A 22,416-nucleotide genomic window follows, 5' to 3' on the forward strand; every position below is an offset into this window, starting at 1 on the left:
TGTATGTGTGTACACATACACACATATGTACAGACANATATATATATGCACTATATATATAGTGTGTATGTGCGTGTGCACATGCACCCACGTGTGCGTGTGTATAAAATAGATTAATGGATCTCGGCATAGCATCCAATAAAAGTCTATGCATAAGGCCTTTGGAGATGAGAAGTGAAGTAAAGATTAGTTTCTGGTGAATCATAGCCCTGTTACTGGAGGCGTGCATATGTTTTGTCATTATTGCTGTCATGATATAGATATCTGTAGTAGAGTCTCCTCCGTATCCCCTAAGTTGTATTGTTTCTTTGACTCTCTTACCTTGATGGGTAAGTGATAAACTTTTATCTGGACAGCTTCCCCTGTCCCCGTTTCTTCCAATGCAGGAAACTGAGATTTTTTTTAAAGTTTCTGGCCAGTAAGACATGTAGCAAACAATCTTCCCAGCCTGCTAGACTTCTGCAGGGAATGTAGCTCTTTAGCGCTATATTTAATACATTTCTTGGGTCTTCCGTCTTTTCCTTTTGACAAAATGGGAGCTCTCCCCATTCTCTGCAGCTTGGGGGCTTTGGATCATTAGTTTGGAGTTTTGTGACACAGAAGAGCAGTAAATGACTTAAACTATTTCCATGAACAAATCTTGTAAGGAGGTCAGTTAAAAGGTCTTGAAGACTTTCCTTTTTTGTACTGGTTTTCATTTGTTTAAAAGTGGATTCTAAAGATTATAAATGACAAAGTAAATGTGATGTTTGATTATGAAGGAACTGTTCAAGTGCATAATTTCCATCATATAAAACCCAATTATTTGTACGCACGTGCGCGTGCACACACACACACACACACACAGTTAATATAACAAAGATTTATATTACAAATAAAATTCTGATCTTAACTGTAGTATATCTCAACATCTCTGCTATCTGATTATCAGTTTCAATTCTGCCTGCAAAATAATCTGGAGAGCTGAAAGCCATAAAGCTAGCTGAAAGAAGGAAACTAATGATATTGTCACGTCGTGTTAAACCAGAATTCCAGACTTCCTGGGATCCACGAGCAGAGTGCTTATTACACGTGCCTGTTCATTCTGATGTATAAGAAGTGCTTTCAAACAAGAAAAAGTCAGTAAATCACATGGAATTGATAGGCCCAACAAAGCAGGTTCACACTTTAAAGCTATCATTTTTAGTTTGTTACTGTTCAATATAGAGTAATGGTAAAAAGACTACAACATAAGGGCTCTGCTTTTTTTGTGGAGACCAGATGGTCACTAAAACGGTCTTTTGTGTTTAGGTCAATAGTGGATTGTTTCAGGCACAGGGAGGTGAATTGGCAAGTGAACTAAAGATTGTAATAGTACAGATAGTCTTTGACTTACGATCACAATTGGGACTGAAATCTCTATTGCTAAGCAATATCATTAAGTCAGTTGCATCGGATTTCACAATATATATTTTTTGCCACAGTCATTAAGCAAATCATGGATGTGGCACCAGTAACAGAAAATGCAGGAAAATGCCTAGAGATGCAGAAAAATGCTTAGTTGTATGCTCACACTGTTGCCTATGCCACCTAGCACTTTATCACTGATGGCAATTCCCCTGCAGAAGACCAAAGCAGAGGTGACAGGACTCAATTAACATGGACATTAAAATTATCTGGTTGGACGCAGTTGCTGCATTTGTTCCCATAAAATGGTATTCATTGATCGGAAAACCAGAACCTGTGTCTATAGGAAAACACCAGGATGAAGAATAAAAAGATTCAGCGAATCGCACAGAGATTAAATAAATCTGGCTTCCCCCACTGACATTACTTGTCAGAAGTCCCTGGGAAGGTCTCAAATGGTGATCACATAACTATGGGACACAGTGACTGTTATAAATACTTGCAGATTGCAAGCACCCAAAATTTGATCATATATCCCGGGGGAGGCACTACAATGGTCAATGTGAGGACTAGTCACTTTTTGAGTCACTTTTCAGCACCATCATAACTTCGGTCATAAATGGTTGTAAGTTGAGGATTATCTGTAGTTCAAACAGTATGTGTTTTTTGTGGAATAACATGTTTTTCTCAAAGATCAGTTTGGTGGCTAATGCTGAGGGATATCCAACTTCCATTTTCCTTGAATTTTTCAATAGTGCATTTTATGTATGTTCCCAACCTTAAAAATGAAATAAGTTTCACTTCCAGCTGAACAAATCATAGGTAACAGCTCTTAATGTATGTGGAATGAGGGAAAAGAAATATAATAAACATGGATCAAAATAGCCTAATCTGAACATTTCATCAGAATGACAGAGTAAGACTTAAAAAGTTCTAAGTGTTTTGCCATAAAGAAATAATGGGAATGTAAAAAGGTTTTTTGCTCCCTCATTTTTCTTTGGATTCGGAAACATATTGGTCTTGTAACCCATGCACAGTGCTCTCTAACACCAGCCTTATACAAAAGTAGCCAAGAGGATTTTTAAAAACATTTTAAAATGTTGCATTAAACTTTTTATGTGCTGGCATAAAGTCATAGAATAATGTTTTAACAAAGACATAACAAGCTGCTTCTCTTCAACATACTCTGAACAAATTAAAATAAGCAAAACTGATTTTTTCTAGTTATTAAGGCTTTGGGGGTGAAGGGTCATTCTCTGAATTTGTGGGTTGGTTTCCAAATGTCTCGTTACCAGGCTATTAAGTTATTAAGGCTTTGTTGTGCATTATGCATCTTTTTTTGAATTAATGAAAGGGGATATAAGGAATGGTAATGTGAAAGCTGCTTGGAAAAGAGTGAATAGAATTATATTATGAAGTACCACAGAAAAAATATGATTGGGAAATGAAATGAAAGACTGAGAAAAAAAACTGAATGTAAGACATTGCTACAGAAAAATGAGGACAAAGAAATACTATATAATGTATACAGAGAGAACAGTTGTGAAGAATATAGTCGAAGTAAAGAATTTTAAGATTAAAAAAGGCAAAGAAAATGTGGAATAATTTTTATGGAAATTTAAAAAAAAATTCTTTTGCAAGTAGGTGAAAAGATGGTCTAAAATAGAATCAAGGGAATTAAAAATAAAAATGAAAAAAATATTTAGGATGATAGCAATACTGTATATTGAAGAATGGAATCAAAGGGAATATGTAAAGGCTACCATCCAGGGAAACAGCTAATCAAAATCAAATCATAAATATTATGAGATTTTTGAAAAACAATAAAGCCTTGGTTTCAGAAGGTATAGCTGAAGAAATAATTAAATTAATGATGCTTTACTTATGGGGTATCAATATAATTTGCTTAACAAGTATGTGAAAAATGCATCTATCTCTGATATCTGGAATAAGGCCATAACTGTTGCCCCAAGTGAAAGGAACTGTAACAAAAGTGAATGTTTTCAACATGCAAAGTCAATGGGGGAAGCTGATTCTCTTAATGATGTTGTGATTCATTAAACAACTGCAATGATTCACTTAAATAATCATGGCAAAAAAGTTGTAAAATTGAGCACAACTCACTTAACAACCATCTTGCTTAGCAACAAAAGTTCTGGTTCAAATTGTGATCATAAGATGAGGACTGCCTGTACTTTTAACCTTGAGGTTCTCTGGACTCAGGGAGATTTGTACTGAAATGATCAGTATGAAATAACGTTGAGTTGGTTTAGTCATTATAGAGAAAATGAATGAGAATTGAATCATGAAACAATATGAAGGAAGAAAGAATGGATCAAGAGGAACGGGAAGATCGGGAAAATCATGGCTGGATGGAGTTGATATGATCCACAAAGAACAGACAGGAGAAACTTAAAGAACAAAAGGCAATATGGTAGAAAAAAAGGATGACTTCCAAGGACAGAAAGGAATGGAGAGATACATAAACTATAGGTATATTTAATGTTATTGAATTGCTTTTTCTCACTTCTCATTCTTTTTCTGCATTTTGCATAATCTATTTGCTTTTCTATAGCAAATATATGCACAGCAGTAAACTTAGGTAGCAGACAGGTGGCAGCCTTTTTTTTTATGTCTGTCCAATGAAGTTTTATGAGGCCACAGAGCCAGTATATCTTGTGTGACCCAAGCAGAACCCAGCAATATGATCCCAAAATGTTTCTCTGGTGCAGGATGGGGAATGAATGGCTGCCATTTTCGGCAGAAAGAGGGATATTCCTCAGTCATCACCAGTGATACATCGGAAAAATCTAATACAAAGTGTTTGTCCAGCACTATGTCTCATTAGTACTATGTCTGTATTAGTATATTCATCTTCTGTAATACCTCATAAATAAGCAGGCCTCAGTGGAGAGGGCAATATCTATGGGGAGGAGAACATAGATATTTACCTATAAAAAAAATAAGCAAGAATGGAGGAGATCTATTGTTTCATCCTTCTTAGCTAATCTGTATACTGCTTTAATAACTAAATGTATAAGACAAAACTTTTCTCATCTTGCTTCAGCCAAGGGCAGCAAGCATGGAAGTGGGCAGTGCATTTTTTAAATTTCCATGGTTTGGAAGAAGTAAAAAACAAAATAGGTCCATTATAACACATCGAAACACTTAAATAATGCTGAATAAAATGCTTCGTTTTTTCCAAGTTTGACAACATTTTAGAAAATATTAACATCTGAACATAGATTGCTTTCCCACTAGCCTACATGAAGGAGCGATCTGGGATAAGAGGGCCTGGCTTATTTTTCATGTCTGGAAATTTACAATAACAATGGTTGATTTGGGATAGATCTTATTTAGGGAAGTCTAACCTCTCTGAAAATATTACACAAATAAGGACAGCACCCATGATTCATCATCAGTATTAAGAATGAGGAAAATTCAGTGCAAAAGAATCCATTCCATGCAAACAGGAATGATCTATTCTATACCAAAATCAATCCTTAAATATCACAGACTCCTCCTATTAACTGCATGCAGCTAGTGTCAATAAAAAGTTTAGCCAATGGATGTGAGAAGTTTTGATTCAAACATTAAATACAGTCAAAGTATCCCTTTGAATCTAATCACTTAAATGATTTGAGTGCACACAAATGCATTTTTATTGAACCAGATCTTCAAATTGAATAATCCAATTCAGCAGTTTGAACAGAAATAATTACTCAAACTACATCTTGGCTGATTCAGATATCCCCGGAATGTAGTAACAAAAATTGTATGGATTCATACAATGCATAACCAATGAACCTGGGTAAAAAAAACACAAGCTGAGTTCATATAATCAGCTATGCTAAAATTAATGAACTGTATTAATGAATATGTTGGGTGAAGCAGCTATTATGTTAGGAAACACTGGGATGCTACATTTCCTTTAGGAGTCTTGCTTTGAATTTTGTATCAAACTTTGAACAGGCAAGTTCAGCAGAAGCAAAATAAGTCTTTAGCTCTTCCCTGTTCATCAAAATAGTAAACATAACCTGTCCATGCACAAGCCACTGTGAAGGTTTTTCAAAGGGGAGGGGAGCAGTTCGGGTTGCCTCAAATTCTCTAGCTGTGTTCATCATTCTAAACAACTTTTTGTATGTTTCTCATCTCAATTCACTATGGCAAACCAATTAGGTATTTCTGATAGTAAAAACCCAATATTTGATGGCGTCTTTGGTTCAGTATATTGAATGTACTGTGCCAGCGAATGAGATACATTTGAGTTGCACACAGAAAGGAGTCTAGACCAACAAAGTTGTAGCTCCCAATCATGTTTGATGCACCACCCAATGCAAAAGCAATGCAATTTGCAAGACTTTGGCCACATCTTATCATTTCCTCATCATATATAGCCTTTCGCAGTGGAATTAAACCTATATATCTAGTTACTATGTCCTCTGTCTGATCACTTTAAAAATCAAACTAAAATACACAAGTGTTTTTGTCTTGAAATATCAGTAGATTTATCTATAATGATGGCATATTAAGGCATCAGGCTAGAAACCAAGAGTCTGTGAATTCTAATCCTGTCTCAGGCATAAACATGACTTTGGGCCAGTCACTTTCTCAGTCCAACCCAACTCTATAGGGTTGTTGTGTGGAAAATAGGAGGAAGGAGTATTGTGTGTTCACCACCTTGATATATTTATAAAAATAATAAAGGCAGGTTATAAATAAATAAAAACATTTCTGAAAGTCATCAGTTTTTAATGCAGGCAAAATGATGTTTTTGATTAAGCATACACATTTACTTCTATGTAACTTTATGTGCTCCACTGTACTTCCGTAATCACGTACTATCATAATTTCACCCAGTGGTTAACTGAAGGTATCACACAGTGGCAGGTCATGCTTAATAGTAATTTGAAGTTCTACTGCCTTAACTTTATCATTGTCTTGCCTAGGAGGTTTTCTTACATTAAGTTGCATCTGGCCTTATAACAAAGTTCTCCACTTGTGCTTTTCCGTTTTTTCTTCATGAGAGGTTGCTAATTATCGGTAGATTGCAGTGGCACAATTTACAATAAGCTGCCTCTGATCCATCAGCAGCCTTTTGGACCCATACAAATGTTTCTTCCCCTTTGCTATTGTACTTATGATTGCTACCACGAGAAGTTTTCCACTTCTTTGGTGACGTGCCATGGCTGTTGATAGAAATGATTTGCAATATTATAAACAGCCGATTGTGTCACAGGTTCCCCACAAAACATTGTGCATGGTCGATTTGTATGATTATAAATCAAATCCAAACATTTCCGAGGACTGAGACACACCGGTCCCGAACGTGTTTACTAGGTCTTGACTGGCCAGTTGGCGCCTTTTTGCCCGGACTCTCGGCGGCATAAATATTGCGGAGCTGAGAATTTTGAGAAGGCGCGCGCAACTTCGCAAAGGCTGATGACGTCAAGACTCTGATCCCATTCCGAGAAGGGGAGGGCGGGCCGAGCTGGGTTGCCAGGCGCGGAGGTGGACGAAGTTTGTCCCCGCGGCGCCGCCGTCCGCGCTTCCTTGTAGGCAGGACTGCTCGCAGGCCTCGCGGCGCTTCCGCTATTAGGGCGACCATACGGCAAGGATAAAGAGATGCGGCAGCCTCCGCGCTGAGCTCGGCGCAGGTAAGAAAGGGAGCGAAAACCTGCTGGACCCCCCCCCAAGGAAGTGGAGGAGTCGCCCGGTGATCAGAGAGGAGAAAAGCCCACTGAGGCTCTTTCTGGGGGGGGGGAAGGCATTTAGGGGCAGGGCGCTCCTTTGCCAGGGAGGGAGAGATGAGCGTGGCTGCCTGCTCCTCTCGTGGTGCCCCTCGAAGGGGTGGGGCGGGACACATCCACCTGGATACAGAAGGGGCTTCCTTTCGTCCGTTTTGGGGCAGATCCTCCCTCCCTCCCTGACCTCCCAAGGCAGGGGTAGTCAACCTTGGCTCTTTTATGACTCGTGGACTTCAATTCCCAGAATTCCTGAGCCAGCTTAGCTGGCTCAGGAATTCTGGGAGTTGAAGTCCACGAGTCATAAAAGAGCCAAGGTTGACTACCCCTGTCCCAAGGGACGGGGTGCCGGAGGTTCGGGGGTGGCAAATGTTGCCTGTTTCCTATTCGGCCTTTTTCCTTCATCCTTCTCCGCGCGCTCTCTCTTGCAGCCCCAGGCCTGGATTTCAGGAGCCCGTGCGTCAGGAACGGAGGAGGAATTGCTTCCCTCGGTTCTCGGAAGCTTCTTCAAATGGTGCTGCAGGCTTAGGTTCTTTTCCATGGGCGTTGGGCCAGCCAGACTTGAGATGAAAATCTTTCTGCAACAGAAGACTTGGGTTTGGTAATTTGTTTGTTCTTTTCATGGGCAATGGGGCCAGCCAGATGTGAGATGAACATCTTTCTAGGACAGAAGATTTGGGTTTGGTTATTTGTGAGATTTGTATCCTACCTTCTGTATATTGTATATTGTCAAGATGGCAAACAGAGCTAATACTCATTCCTCTTCCTATTTTCCCCGCAACAACCCTGTGAGGGTTGGATTGAGAGAGTTACTGGCCCAAAGTCACCCAGCTGTTTTTTTCATATCTAAGGTGGGACTCAGTCTCTCACTTTATATACCAGCACTTTAACCATTGCACCAAATTGGCTCTACACCAAGTAATGCCAATGTCAAGGTTCTGATAGACAAGACCAAATAAATCAGAACTCCAGGGCTTGAGATTTCCTAAAAGAACATGTTTATTGGTTACATAGTATCTGCATGGTCAAAAGTGAAACCAAGTCTGAAGTTCCCTTCAGAAGCAACAATATTACAAAGTTGAACTTCACACTCCAGAATTATGCAATCAGCTACGTTTCCCACTAGAAGAGTTTCATGGGCTTTCTAACTTAAATGCTCCAGCCCCTATCTAACTGACAGAAATGACCTTGGTTCCCACGGACAGTAAAATGTTTTGACTAGTAGAAATCCTCCATCCCCCTCCCAATCCTGTGGCAACTTAGAATGAAGGAAATGGCTGCAGCCAATTTGGTCTTAGAAAACTGATTGTGTTTAAGGGTGACCTAAATAGGTTTGTTTTATTTTTTCTGTAACTTCAGTGGATGTGAAGGAGTATCTAGGGAGTAAGAGAACTTAGCAATCTAGAGGGATCTGTAAATACACTTGATTAGTGGGTTTGTTAGAAGTGAAGGAAAGTTTGCAAGGTTCCATGTGAAAGAAGGGAAGGATGCGAGAGTTCAGTATTTTGAGATGTTTATATAAACTCACCCTGGTTATTGGTATTTTCTGAATTTGGATTCAAAAGGTTGAAGAGATCAAGGCTCCCTTGTTAAGGTTTGATACCAATAAAGGAGAATATCTGATTGGTGCGGGTGGTGTTTCTAGTTTGCCATTGTGGTCTCTGCTGACCAGGATATCCAAGAAGGATAGTAAGTTGTTTTCTTCTTCTCTGATAAAGTAGATTCCTTTGAAGATGTTGTTGATTGGTTTTGTGGGTATTCTCTAATTTCTCCTTTTTTATTATGATGTAAGTGTTGTCTACATATCTGATCCATATTTTGGCTCATATTGTGGGAGTGCTATCACTTCCAGATGTTGCATTATGACCTTCACAATAGGTCCTGAAAGTAGTGATTCCAAAGATGTACCTTTAATTTGTTAATAGGTTTGTCCATCAAATTGGAAGTATGTAGTTAGGCAGAGGTTTATGAAATCCATAATCATGAGTGTTTCAGTCTTTGTGTATTTTGTTAAGTCTGGGTCTATGGATGTGAAGAGGGCTGTGACATCAGATGAGACCAGAATCCCTGATAATGATATAATTGGATAGAGAGGTATGTCAGGCTTGTGTATTTTGGGGCATCCTTAGAGGCATAGGAAGATTACTTCAGTGCTTCTCATCCACCACTGTTCTTCTTTGGTAAATTGGCCTTTCTTAGTGAGGTCGCTGAGAGTTCTCTTGATCCAGTTGTCTAGTTTCTCTATTGTGTTGGTGTTCACTGGGAGGTAAGTTTTTTTGCTTTTTGTATATATTATGATCTGTCTATAACCATGGTTCTGCCTTTATCTCTAGTAGGAGGATGATAGTCTGGTTTCTGAGGGCTGCTCTATTCTCTGTTATGAGTTGATTTTGTTGTCATCTTCTGATCTGTGGTATGATAGTTTGATGTTTTCTTGGACTCCTGTGGGAAGTCCAGTAGTTTGAAATGCTCCTTCACAGAATTCCAGGTAATTGGCATTATCTGTGTTATAGTTGAGGCCTTTGTGTAGAATATTGTATTCTGCAGTAGATAGTGAACGGCTAGACAGGTTCAGGCTCTGGTGCCACTTTGATTCTGGGGTTGAGTTTGAGGAGTTTGCTTTGAAGTTTGGTTTTTCTTTTTCCGACATGTTTATGAGATGCAATCATGATGGGGGTGGCCAGCCTCTCCACGTACTCTGGTGTGAGTTCCAGCTATTCTTTGTGTTTGCTATTGTGTGCTGATATTTGTTTAATCTGAGGCGTGCATCTGTGATCATGAGTCGTATCATTTTCGCCCACTTTCTTGGGCTATTTTCTATCCAGCTATGCAGTTAATTGGAGGTTTGTATCTCAACGAAAAGTTGTTCCTTGGTGGAAGTGTACCCGCAGGCAAATTTTTCCCTTTCATATACTTTCTGAAGCGTTTGACACCCATATGTAGTACCAGTAAAGGAGAGTATTTGTAGCTCAGGATTGAAATGAGAGGTTCTTGGTGCTCTTTGAATTGGTTGTTTTCTTGCTGATGTTTCATTAGCCAAACTAGCTAACATCAGTGCAATAAGGAGTGGGATTTGCTCTCAGTTTATATTACAGTGGCTTGCCCTGTCAGTGTTTGGTGGGAGTGGTCTTGAGTTTCTTTGGTTTGGCTTTTATTGTTACCATAGCTTGTTTGGTAGTTCCTTGATTTGGTAGTTCCTTGATTGGGGTATTGTTTACTTCTTGATTGTTAGTCTAATGTTAATCTTGGAGTTTATCTATGCTGTGTTGGTGGTCTATTGATGGTTTCTGAGATGTTTTTGATGTATGGCAAACTAGAAACACAGGTGTACTGAAAAAACACCCACACCAATCAAGTGCTCCACTATCAAAGCAATAACCCAAACTCCAACAAGAAAAACTGTGGTAAGAACTTGATTTAGCCAAGCACAAACACACGCAACTCTGAACAGCAGAAAAGGGAAAAAGAGCATCTGTACAACGTTTTCCAATAAACTGGATATCCACAAAACTTCATCAAAAAGTGCCTGATCACTCAACCCAATATAGCATAACCAGTGCAAGCAGTAAAAACAATAACATTGCCATACATCAAAAACATCTCAGAAATCACCAACAGACTACTATAACCATATAGAATCAGCGTAACACACAAGCCAACGAAAGCCCTCCAAAATATCCTAAGTAAACCAAAAGGCCAAGCAGCCCCAGAAGGAAAAATAGGAGTCATCCGCAACATACAGTGTAATGATTGGATTACTTCAATATTGTATACTCTGTATTAGGCTGTCCTCGAAGACAATCTAAAGAAGATGTAATTGATACATTAACGTCTCTTTCCAATTGCTACTAGGATTACATCATAACTGTATTGATAGCCTGTAATGATTTTCTGTGAGTTAGTGAATCCATTTTAAGGTCAATAACTCCCTAGAAGATTTAGGATCCAAATACCCAAAGATCGTTTTCCCCAGTACCAACTAGTCTGCTTACGGACTCCTTCTGACTGAATTTTATTTATTTAAAACATTTACATAGCCAATTATATATAAATGTACAACCATTCATTTAGCAAGCATTTGAAGTTACAGTGGTACTGAAAAAAAAATGACTTATAGCTGGTTCTCGCACTTATGGCCGTTGCAGCATCCCCACAGTCAGTGATCAGAATTGGGGCACTTGACAAGCAGCATGTATTCACAATGGCTGCAGCATTCTGGGGTCATGTGATCACTATCTGAGATTTCTCCACTCCGCTTAACAACCATGTGAATCACTTAACATCTGCAGTGATTCACTTAACATCCATGACAAAACAAACTCGTAAAATTGGGCACAACTCACTTAACAACCTACTTATTTAGCGATGGAAATTTTGGCCCCAATTGTGGTCAGTTGTTGAATCTTCCTAATGTGTGCAGGTGATGTGGATGATTAGCTTGGAGTATTGCTTTGCGAACAGGAAACTCAATTTTGTACTATTTCATTTCCTTGAACTAGTTAGCTGCTTATTCACCGAGCTGGTTTGGATAGTGTGTGATAGCATGTTTGCATATTTTTGAGAAGTTAATTTATCTTTGAATGCAAAGGCTAAGAACTGATGGAAAAATTCAATAAGATTTCTTCTTCTGTGTTCATGTACCTTCCAATGTTATAGTAGTGTAATATTCCTGAATATTTGAACTTTAGGATTAATTCAGAAAAGAGTATCCTGAAGGATGAGGTTCCCTTGCCTCTGTACGTAACTTAATAGTTAGCTTTTAGCTTAAGAAAAACATTTTTGACACTTAGTAGACTGTACACGTATCTACAATTTATTAATCTACTTATGTGACATATTGTGGCAGATGCTTGGCAATTTTCATGTGGATTTTACATTGGGGAAAATGGTTTGGTGTTTATTGTATATACTATTAAAATACCTGCAAGCAGCACTAAAATAGCAAGGATTTTGGTACACTTAAATACAGTGTTCATTGACAGTGTGCAGTATTGGTGCTTGTGTTTTCAAAATTGTATATTTTCACAGAATGCCTCATCTGGCCTCAGGGAAGGAGAGATTGGCATTCTGTACAATGCTTTCTGCCGCTCTCATTTATCCTTTAATTCTGGGAGACTTCAGCCTGTTACTTGAAATACATTATGTGGGCCAGAGATACAGCTAGGCAAAACCAGGCATCAACAGTGACATAGAAAAGAAGGCAGTTGAAAAGCATGAAGAAGAATTGTTTTCTCTATTTCTTTTAGCTTTCAAGTCATTATTGACTTCTGTTGACTACCCAGATTTGTTCCTGCAGTTTTCTTGGCAAGATTTTTGGAAGTGGTTTTTCAGTTGCCTCCTCCCAAGAGCTAAGAGAAAGTGACTGGCCCAAAGCCACTCAGCTGGCTTAATGTTTTACTTGTTTATGTTTATTTATATCCCACCTTTATTATTTTTATAAACAACTCAAAGCAAGGAACGTATCTAATACGCCTTCCTTCTCCTATTTTACCCACAACAACCTTGTAAGGAGAATTGGCTGAGAGACAATGACTGGCCCAAAGCTGCCCTGCTGGTTTTATGCCTAAAATAAGAGTAGAATTCACACTTTTTGGATGATAAAGTTATTCCAATGTGATATCAAGAAAGACCTGATTCTTAACAGGGCAGAAAGTTGGACGAGATGATCTGCAAGGCCATTTCCAGTCATTACGCTCTATGATTCTTTGTCCCAATCTTTTTTATTATTATTATTATTATTATTATTATTATTATTATTATTATTATTGTTGTTGTTGTTGTTGTTGTTGTTGTTGTTGTTGTTGTTGTTGTTGTTGTTGTTGTTGTTGACTGAAATGAAAGAGAAAAGGGACTTTTTATTGACTATGCTAGAACTCTGGAGGATTTATACTATGAGGTTTACTTTGCTACTTCCTTAATGGTCTTTCTTTGTAGCATAAATATCTTTCTTTCAGAAAAGGTTTGTTTAATGATGTCAGAACTACAGTTAAAACTGGAGTTCTGTTTTTTTTCCCCCCTTGCCAGTCATCAATGTCTTGCCAGTGTTTTTAGTCTGTTTTATTTGAAGATTTGTTTTGCTTTTACCTCTCATGAACTTATTGATTGATTGAATTTTGAGGCTGTGTGATTCCAAAAAGACTCTGGGCGTTTTACCATATTTAAAAACATTTTAAAGAAACATGGCTGCTTGGACAAAACCACATACAAATTCAACAAAGTCTCTGCTAACATAGCCTAACCCCAGGCCTGGTAACAGCCTGAAATGCTTGAAGAGTGTGAGCTGTTACTTGTCTCAGGGAGGATGCCATTCCAGAGGGCAGGGGATGGGATTTTTTCAGAAAGGTAAGCAAAAGATATAATAAAGAATCACATAGCAAGGAAAGACCCGGCCATCATCACAGGCCCCAGGACATGTTCCAGGGGACAGATGGCAGGGTCTTCAACTGACCTTTCCTGCTTGGCAAGACTAGAGTCTCACTGAGCTGTTTGCTTTTAGCTAATGATTGACAGTGACAGCCAGAGAAAACAAGGTGTATCCTGCAAGATGTGAAAGCTCCAGACCCTGAGGGAGGAGTTTGCACATAGCCCAGGCAAGTAGCTTTGTTACCTGGAAAGGTACATTAGTTCATTCCAAGAATGGGCTGGATTGGGTTTTGAAATGGGTAGGAGAATGGAAGAGGAAAAGGTGGAAAAAGAAAACAGGAAATTGCACATGGGAACAAAGGCCTCGGTATTAACACTGGGCTTGTTACTCAGTTACTTAGCCTCAGTGTGCAAGTATAATCCTTACAACCTTTTCTTTGGTGTTTTTATCTTTAAAAATGTGTTTGCACATATTTTTGACTTAAATTCAAGCTAGAAAACCATAAAAATGTATGGAAATAGAAATTATGTTATAGTTCATGTCATCATTTGATCCATATTTCTTCCACGAGTCGTTCATACAGTCTTGGAATGGCAACATATATCAGAGGTCATCTAGTCCAACCCCCCCTATTCAGTGCAGAATTGGCTAAGGTGTTTTGGGCAGCAGGGATTGCAGTTTCTGCAGTCCAGTGAAAGAGAATATAATACTTATGGAGGCTGCCTGTTCTGAAGGTGACGGCTCTGTCAGGAAATGAATGAATGCAACTTCTGTCTCAGACCAGGAGTTCTCATCAGTCCTTCCATCTTTTACATCAGTCACCATGAACTGCTGAGTTGATAATAAAGCCCAAGAAGACTTGGGTTCCTTTGCTTCCTTGAGACAAAAATGGAAGGGGGGCTAGGCACAGATATTGTGTCTTTCCAAAATAAATACAAAACTTTAATTTTTCAGTCATATTTCAGGAGAGACAAGCAGTGCTGGGAGCTGTGTGATTTGGAAGCGGGCAATGAAATTTCAGGTCCCTGTTTAACTTTGTTGTTGTCTGAGACATCTTGAGTTTATCAGTCTTTTAACCAGGGTAGATATTAGTTTTCAGATTTAAAAAAAAAACTGTGCTGGACTCTGTGAAGATAGGGCAGAATTTTAATGCTGCAGAGTAATAAATGCCCTATTTCTCAGCTGAGTTAAATTTAAAACAAAACATATGCTTCAGTTCACTTTATGCCAAAAAAAAGTACCTGTTTCTGCCTTGATTAGAGCATGATGGAGTCCTGAATGTGGACATTGGGAGAGAGCCTAAGTATTTCCATATCCATAAAGGAGGCTTGGTAGAGTTGCATTTGTTCCTTGGCTGAGTGTGAGCAAAGAAGCTGCCTGTAATGTCCTTAGCCCTGAGAAGAGGATGAGTGTACCCACAACTGAAGAGAGCAAGCAGGTTCCCCTTGGGAAGATTCCGAAACCATTTTTAAACTAAATATAAACCTAAGTTGGCTTTGGGCTGGAGCAAGGAGATCCAGTCCATTCTGACTACCCAGACGAAATAGCGTGTGCCCATTGTGACTCGGCTGACGCCCTCGCTACCGCCAGTTGTACTGAACAGCTTGCAAGGTGGGAGACTTCCTCTTTTCTAGTTGCCAGCAATCTCAGCACAGATTGCTAGAGCCCAACTTCCTTCCTCACCTTTAATAACAGAAACAAACGCCGCAGTAATGGAGATTTCAAAAGATCCTCCCTCGCATCTTATTTATCTCAAAGGCCTTATTTTATATAATGCTTTTTACAGTTTGTGCTCTTGCTGTTCTGCAGGTGGGCCTGATCAGAATAATGTTCAACATAAATCCTCTGGAGAACCTCAGGGTTTTCATCAGCAGCCGCCCGCCTCTTGTGGTGTTCATGATCAGTGTCAGTGCAATGGCCATCGCCTTTCTGACTCTGGGTTATTTCTTTAAGATCAAAGAGATCAAGTCCCCTGAAATGACAGAGGTAATGTATAAATCGAGCCTATATCTGAATATCTGGGACTAGAAGCTTGTCTGTTTATCTTTTAGGACTATCTATAACTTACCCTCCAGAAAGGAATAAGTAGATAAGAGTAGAACATATTCTGTAGTTTAATGAATGGGAGTTCTGTGCAGGATGGCACAAGAGATGAAGAGTCAAATGAGTGGCTTATATATGCCCAGGAGGACTCCTGGTTCAATACGAGTGTCTGATGGATATGGACAACCTTGGGCTGAGACAGGAACACTCAAAATGTTTAAGTTGGCACCTTATTTTAATGAGGCCAGTCAATCTTGCCTCAGAAGTAAAGGCCATCTGTTTTGCTGGCATCAATCTTAAATTGATTTTAAACTATTTAGCAATTCAAATTTAAAATTGTAAAATGGATGCTTACCTCTACTGTTGCACAGATTAATGCATCTTAATTCATGGTTTTAGCATTGTGCCACATGCCGTTTTCCTAGATTACTTTCCCCCCATAACTAAAGGGTAGTAATTTCAAATTGTAATCTCTTTCAAGATGCCCCAACCATTGTCATTTAACCAGACGTGCAGCACTTGACATGGCTGTATCTCTTAAATCAAAAGTATTGCTATTATTGAGTGAGATTGAGCTCTCGTGAATTAACCTTGTTTTTTGTTAGTATTACTATATATACTGATTTTGTGAGGGCTGTAATTCAACATAAGGCACTAAAGATCTGTTTCTATTTAAGGATTGGAACACTTTCCTTCTGCGATTTAATGATTTGGATTTCTGTATTTCGGAGAATGAAACATTAAAGCACCTCATAAATGACACCACAACTCCAGAGAATGCCATGACCAGCAGCCAAGCTCGACCTTCCACGCCATCACCACAAACACTTGAAGATTCTGGTCCTGTCAATACTTCCGTTGCCATCACTTTGACACTGGACCCCCTCAGACCCTTTGGTGGCATTTCCCGGAATGTCACAAGTTTATCTTCTACCATTTTTGGTCACCAAATTGGACTTTCAGGTACCATTTATTTCAAATGTCATATTTAAGGACCCAAAGCCCTGTGGAAGAAAGTAGGAATAGCTAAAAGCAAAGCAGAGAGATCCATGTCTGCACTTGGATGTTCTTTATCATGGATGTTCTTTATCATGGATGTTCTTTATCTAGAAATCATCTTTCTGGAAAGGTTAAAAAAGGAACAGCTTTTATTGACAAGTTCACCACACAGTTTTCTGTTTTTCCTATAAGCATCCACTTCCATTATCTTATTGTTATAACTGGCTTCCGTAATTGCTGAGGTGGGCTTTGATCAACTGCTTAACGTCATAGTAGTTTATTGAAAGTTGTTTGCAACCATAATTTTCTCCTGGTTTTAAATGATGTAATAAAGGTAGTCCTCGACTTACAACAATTCGTTTAGTGATCGTTCAAAGTTACATAGGCACTTGAAAAAAAGTGACTTATGACCGTTTTTCAAACTTATGACTGTTGTAGCATCGCCATGGTCATGTGATCAAAATTCGGATGTTTGACAACTGACTCATACTTATGACAGTTGCAGTGTCCCAGGGTCATGTGATCACCTTTTGTGACCTTCTGACAAGCAAAGTCAATAGGGAAGCCAGAGTCACTTAACAACTGTGTTACTAGCAACTGTGGCAAGAAAAGTTGTAAAAAAAAAAAATGAGGAAAAATTCACTTAACTGTGTTACTAACTTAACAACTGCAGTGATTCACTTAGCAACTGTGGCAAGAAAGGTTGTAAAATGGGGCAAAATCCAGTTAACGACTGCCTCACTTAGCAACAGAAATTGTGGGCTCGGTTGTGGTTGTACGTTGAGGACTACCTGTATTTAAACATTGAAAACTGAATTTTTACTGATGCGCTATGCTTTCTCCCTTTCTTCCCCTCGCTCTACTCCAAAAGGCAGAGAAGCTCATGAGGAAATCAACATCACATTCACCCTACCTACTGCCTGGAATTCAGATGACTGTGCTCTGCATGGCCGCTGTGACCAAGTGGTCTTCACGACTTGCATGACCGTGACAGCCGCTGCATCAGTTTTTCCAGTCACAGTGTAAGGCTCTAACCAGTGCTTATTTCTCCCAGGGAAGCATGTCACTGCGGTTTTTCAGGCCTTCAGGTTTGCTGCTTAAGAGACACTGAGACAGTTTTTCCAGTTTTAAATTTTTTAAACAGAATTTATAATGTGTCCCTAGAAATGGGAACTTCTAGTTTGATCACCACCATTTCCCCCAATTTAGTGATAAGATATATTTTGCAGGAGTGAGATAAATGGGGGAGTGTGGAATAGTGGGAGTCATCCCACTGAGAAATCTGCAGGAGAGCATGGGCTTACAAACTGGAAAGCAATGGGAAGGGAATGGTTGACCCAGTGGAAGGAGATGGTGGAGACTTAGATAAACAGCTCAAAATTGTGTGTTGCTCTACAGTCAGCCACCTCACTGTATTCCGGAAACATACATTAACGCAACCTTCTGGTACAAGATCGTCACAACTGCAAGGGACTCCAACACAAAATATGCCCAAGACTACAACCCTTTCTGGTGTTACAAGGGAGCCATTGGGAAAGTCTATCATGCATTAAATCCCAAATTGACGGTTATTGTTCCAGATGTAAGTGATTTTTTTTACACTTTGCTGTGAACTGTGAGTGAGCTTGTATGAGCAAGATTTGTAGATGTTCTCCTTAGAAGTGCACGTGCTCTGTCCATTGTATCACTGTCCAGATCTTGCCAAAATGTACGTGTGGGGCGAGGGGGTTGTTTGGGATTGTTCTGCCTCAACAATGTCCCTGCACTTTCCCGGGGCAGTTGCCTGTACTTTCTCTACAGCCTTAGGAAATGCTGTTTCTTTCTCCATTCAGGATGACCGCTCCCTAATTAATCTGCATTTAATGCACACCAGTTATTTTCTTTTTGTGATGGTCATCACCATGTTCTGCTATGCAGTCATCAGAGGCAGACCAACCAAATTGCGACAAAGCAACTCAGAGTTCTGTCCTGAAAAGGTAAGGACCAAAATTATTTGTGGAGGAGCTAATTTGAGGGAGGGAGCCCCTGCTTCCTTAGCAACTATTGTCATTCTGGGAATTATTCATAAACAGCTCTAAGCACTAATGTTGCGTCCATGTTCTGTAATAGATTAACCTCTTACAAATAGGGAGACCAGTAGCAGACTTGACAGCTTTTTTGTCTTCCAAATCTAACGGAAGCTACTTGGGGCTTTTCCATTTTTTGACTCTCGCCTATTTTATTTTGGTTGTGTTTTATACAGAATTATAAAATCAGAGTTGGAAAGAAACTTAAAGATCAACTAATTCAGTTTTTTATTCCCTGTCATGCAGAATGTCACTTCAGCTTGTTTAGATACCTTTGACTTCTATCATACAGTTTTACGTTCTTCCCTATCAAAAAACACAAAGTGACTTACAAATATGTGCTTGTTTTAGTTTCATCACAACCTTGCAATGTAGGTAAGCTAAGAGAACATGACTTGCCTAGAAGCATACTGTGAACCGCATCGATTAATCTTGTGGATTTGAAACCCCACTAGTAAGACCCATGACTGAAAATCTGCAGAATCTTTGCTAGGCAAAGAGGACATTTCTGGAATGTTGGCTGTCATGGGCAGCATCACCAAGTAGCTGCTGTGTGCACAAAATGTGGTGGGTGAAGCTAATTATAAACATCATGAAAAAGAAGCACTATTCTGTTGGTTCCCTGACACATTTTGTTTTCAGAGGTATATGGGACTTGGGTGTATTAATTGGGCTGCCTGAAAGGAGTATATTTAAATGCAAAATTAAACCACAGCTTTCAGCAGGGCACTCTGCTGAATATAATAGGATGTATCATAGAGATGTACAGAATGTGTATATGAGTATGTATATGTGGATGTATCTATTCAAGGGAATCGTGTTGTCTGGTGACAGTAGAGACAGTTAAGGAGTTTGACAGGTAAAAGATCTGATTTACTTTATAACAGCTCCATATGTCAAAGTCCATCTAAGAGGAGTTCCATATGCCATCCGTCTCTCTTCATTTTCCCAATTCAGATCACTCAGTGACTTATTATGACATGTAACTGATAGCTGAAATCTGACCATATGGTCTCCTTTTCTCTCTCTCCCCAACTCCAGGTTGCTTTCTCAGAAGCATGATCCGTTGCCTCCTTCCTCCAAAAGTGACCAAGTCTGCAATCATTGCCTGCTGAACCCAGAAGTGGGTCCTGATTGGTTATGGATTTATCATGAGACGTTGGATTATTCCAACCAAAGACTTTTAAAGTGCCTGTAATGGTTATTTATATAAAGAGTATCCTTGGAACAGATTATGCCAGCGCAGCTAAGATTAATGGGAGCCCTTTTCTGTTTTCATTGGAATGTTTTGTGTCTGTGTGACTCTGCAGCAGAAGGATTGGAAAGATGTCTTACTGCATTGGGACAGTATAGATGCCTTTGCGGGTGTCTAAAACAAAGCACCTTATTTCTCCCAGTGATCTCTTCAGCGTTCCAGACAGTACAATTCCAAAGTCACTGATGTGTTCCACTGAAGTGTGTGTGTATATGTGTGTGTGAAAGGGGGGGGCAGTTGCTTTCTCTTCCCATTTTCATCCTGCTTGCAAAAAGTTATCCACTTTTCTAGATTTGTTTTTTTTAAAAAACACACAAACAACCAGCATTCAATCACATTTTAATACTAGTTAAGAAGGGTAATTATGCTTATAATTTTAGATTGGAAAAAAACACAAGAAGGGCAGTATTCCAATTAACATTGTCTTTCTTTTGAAGCAGCAGTAANGTCCAGATATTTGCACCATTTGAATGTAGGAAAGCATTTGGAAATGAAACTCTTCTATCTACATGTGTAGATTAATTGTTGTTCTCTAAAACTACAGTTGGGCTTTGGGAGGTTCTAATGATGTAAAAGGGTAGGTAGTCTCTTTGGATGGGCCAAACTATTGCCTTGATGCATCCTGAAGCACTTTTCTGCTGATTTGTTTGTGAAGAGAAGTGACAAACTGTCTAGAGCTGTGAAGAACAGATGAACTCTGTTCAGCTCTGGATATTGCACAAGTTTTACTCCTTGCAACTCTTTTTGGCCCCCATCCTGATTCTTAGCATTCATAATTTTGGTCAGCTTCCTTCTTTTAAGGAACATAGGATATTGTATCTTGACATTACTTTGAAAACACTGCTAATTGCCTTAATGACGTTTCCATTTTCTCCTTTGGTAGCAGCATCTTCCCGCATTGGCAATTGTTTGCACTTTCTGCTATGATGATGCTCACAGTAGATGTCCTTTTCAAATGTCTCCATCAAATAACAGGTTGCTTGTTTTTGTTCAGAAAGATTCCTTATTAAGTTGATTTGTTTGCTTGATATCTTGATATAGTTCCAAGATAGGGGAGATATCCACATTCTAGTGTTGAACAGCAAATGGGCTGAAATAAAGACAGCGTTGTGTTTTTTAATAGCATTCCCTTCCGATGGTTTTAAATGTACTAGCTTGGGAAATAGATTGTGGAATTGGGAGAAAAAACAATGCTATATTTCTACTTTTTGCTTTTATGGTCCATTCTAGATAGGAACTACTGATGGTTCAGGAATGATTCTCAGGCAGTGGAGGGCTACAATGGGTTATAGGGTTTTGGTGAAAAAAATCCAGGCAAGAGGGTACAAATGGAATACTGCAGTGGCTGTTTGGATCATATTGATCTTGCCTTTTTTCTTTTTTTATGTTTGCTTATTACTTGAATCAGTTTGATTCTGTTTGTTTTCTTTTAGAATCTGCCGCTTCTGTTGGTCTCTGGCCAACAACATATCAGGGTTTCCCAACCTTGGCAATTTTAACATGCATGGACGTCAACTCCCAGAATTCCCCAGTATGGCTGGCTGGGGAATTCTGGGAATTGAAGTCCACACGTCTTTAAAATGCCAAGGTTAGGAAACCCTGCAGTATATGAAGGTTCTCAAGGTTAGTTCCCTCCCCCTAGCCTCCCGCTGCAGGTTACAGTCTTCTCAGCAGCAGAATTAAGATGGCATTTAATTTGTCTCTGAGCCTGGTGGTCAGTGATTTGTTAATGCAATTTTTCTCCTAGATTAATTTTTTTGTGTTTGTAAGATGTGGATATTGCTTTGCAAAAATAAAGTTTATTATCAATCCTATTGACAAAATGGGAACCTGAAGTATTTTTTGAGTATGAGTGGGCTCATTCTGTTTGCTCATGTTATGGTCTAATTTTCAGAGTTGAGAAACAAATGAATCTCCGTAGAAGAAATTTAGGTCAGGCTTGTTAAAAGGAGATCTTACATCAGATTCCTCAGTTAGAGAAATGAAAATGTTTATGTAGTGCTTTTATACCACGCTATGACAGGAATTCTCTGCATATGATAGTTAAATTATTATAAAAATAAATCTAAATAAAACAAGATTAAAATCAGCAGAACTGCAAAACATAAACATTAGGAATAGGAATTATGATTAATGCAATAGAAACCACAGAATAGCAACAAAACATTAAAATTCTAAAAAAAAAACCTAGCAATTTCCTACTGAGTTCTGACCAGCACTGTATATATTGCAGCAAGATATGAGAAATCAATTTTCAGGTCTTGGTTATTATTCACTGAAAAAAAATACTTTGCATGGATTGGACCAATCCTCTTTTACAAACAAAGAAGATATCCAAAGTCCCATTTTTGTTGCACAGAAGAGTGAGCTATAAATGTTGAAAATAGACAAGGCAGAATTTTTTCAAAGAAGAGAGTTTTAGCATCTACTTCATTGGCTCCAGCATTTACAGGTTGCAAGAAAGTGCATGATTCATGACCTGGAATAATTGGACAATAACTGTCCAAGTCCCAAATCTGCTTAGTCAGAGACCCAGGGGAATAAGAAAAACCTAGTGTG

The 22,416-nt window shown here is 39.0% G+C and overlaps 1 protein-coding gene across 2 annotated transcripts; it reads left to right on the plus strand.

Annotated features, from left to right (window-relative positions):
* Window positions 1-6,942: 6,942 nt before the first annotated feature.
* TMEM248 (transmembrane protein 248) lies at window positions 6,943-20,068 on the plus strand. 2 transcript variants are annotated; one of them, XM_015814799.1, is made up of 8 exons: window positions 6,943-7,043; window positions 7,562-7,731; window positions 15,304-15,480; window positions 16,215-16,500; window positions 17,408-17,558; window positions 17,935-18,118; window positions 18,369-18,512; window positions 19,644-20,068. In XM_015814799.1, exons 3-8 carry the CDS (start codon window positions 15,322-15,324, stop codon window positions 19,662-19,664), a joined length of 945 nt encoding a protein of 314 aa, XP_015670285.1. In that variant the 5' UTR covers window positions 6,943-7,043; window positions 7,562-7,731; window positions 15,304-15,321; the 3' UTR covers window positions 19,665-20,068. The 2 variants fall into 2 exon arrangements, with proteins under 2 accessions (XP_015670285.1, XP_029139762.1); XM_029283929.1 differs by lacking the exon at window positions 7,562-7,731 and having other exon boundaries at window positions 7,029-7,043.
* The last annotated feature ends 2,348 nt before the right edge of the window (window positions 20,069-22,416 follow it).

The sequence above is a fragment of the Protobothrops mucrosquamatus genome, unplaced genomic scaffold (assembly GCF_001527695.2).
Source record: "Protobothrops mucrosquamatus isolate PMUCROS unplaced genomic scaffold, P.Mucros_1.0 scaffold286, whole genome shotgun sequence".
Classification (NCBI taxonomy): Eukaryota; Metazoa; Chordata; class Lepidosauria; order Squamata; family Viperidae; genus Protobothrops; species Protobothrops mucrosquamatus.

What these genes read in the sequence shown, in the direction of transcription:
- TMEM248 (XM_015814799.1), top strand. Translation starts at nt 15,322, where the DNA reads ATGTTCAACATAAATCCTCTGGAGAACCTCAGGGTTTTCATCAGCAGC. An exon ending in TCAGTTTTTCCAGTCACAGT is followed by an intron (nt 17,559 to 17,934) that starts GTAAGGCTCTAA and finishes GTTGCTCTACAG; the next exon opens with TCAGCCACCTCACTGTATTC. An exon ending in TGACGGTTATTGTTCCAGAT is followed by an intron (nt 18,119 to 18,368) that starts GTAAGTGATTTT and finishes TTCTCCATTCAG; the next exon opens with GATGACCGCTCCCTAATTAA.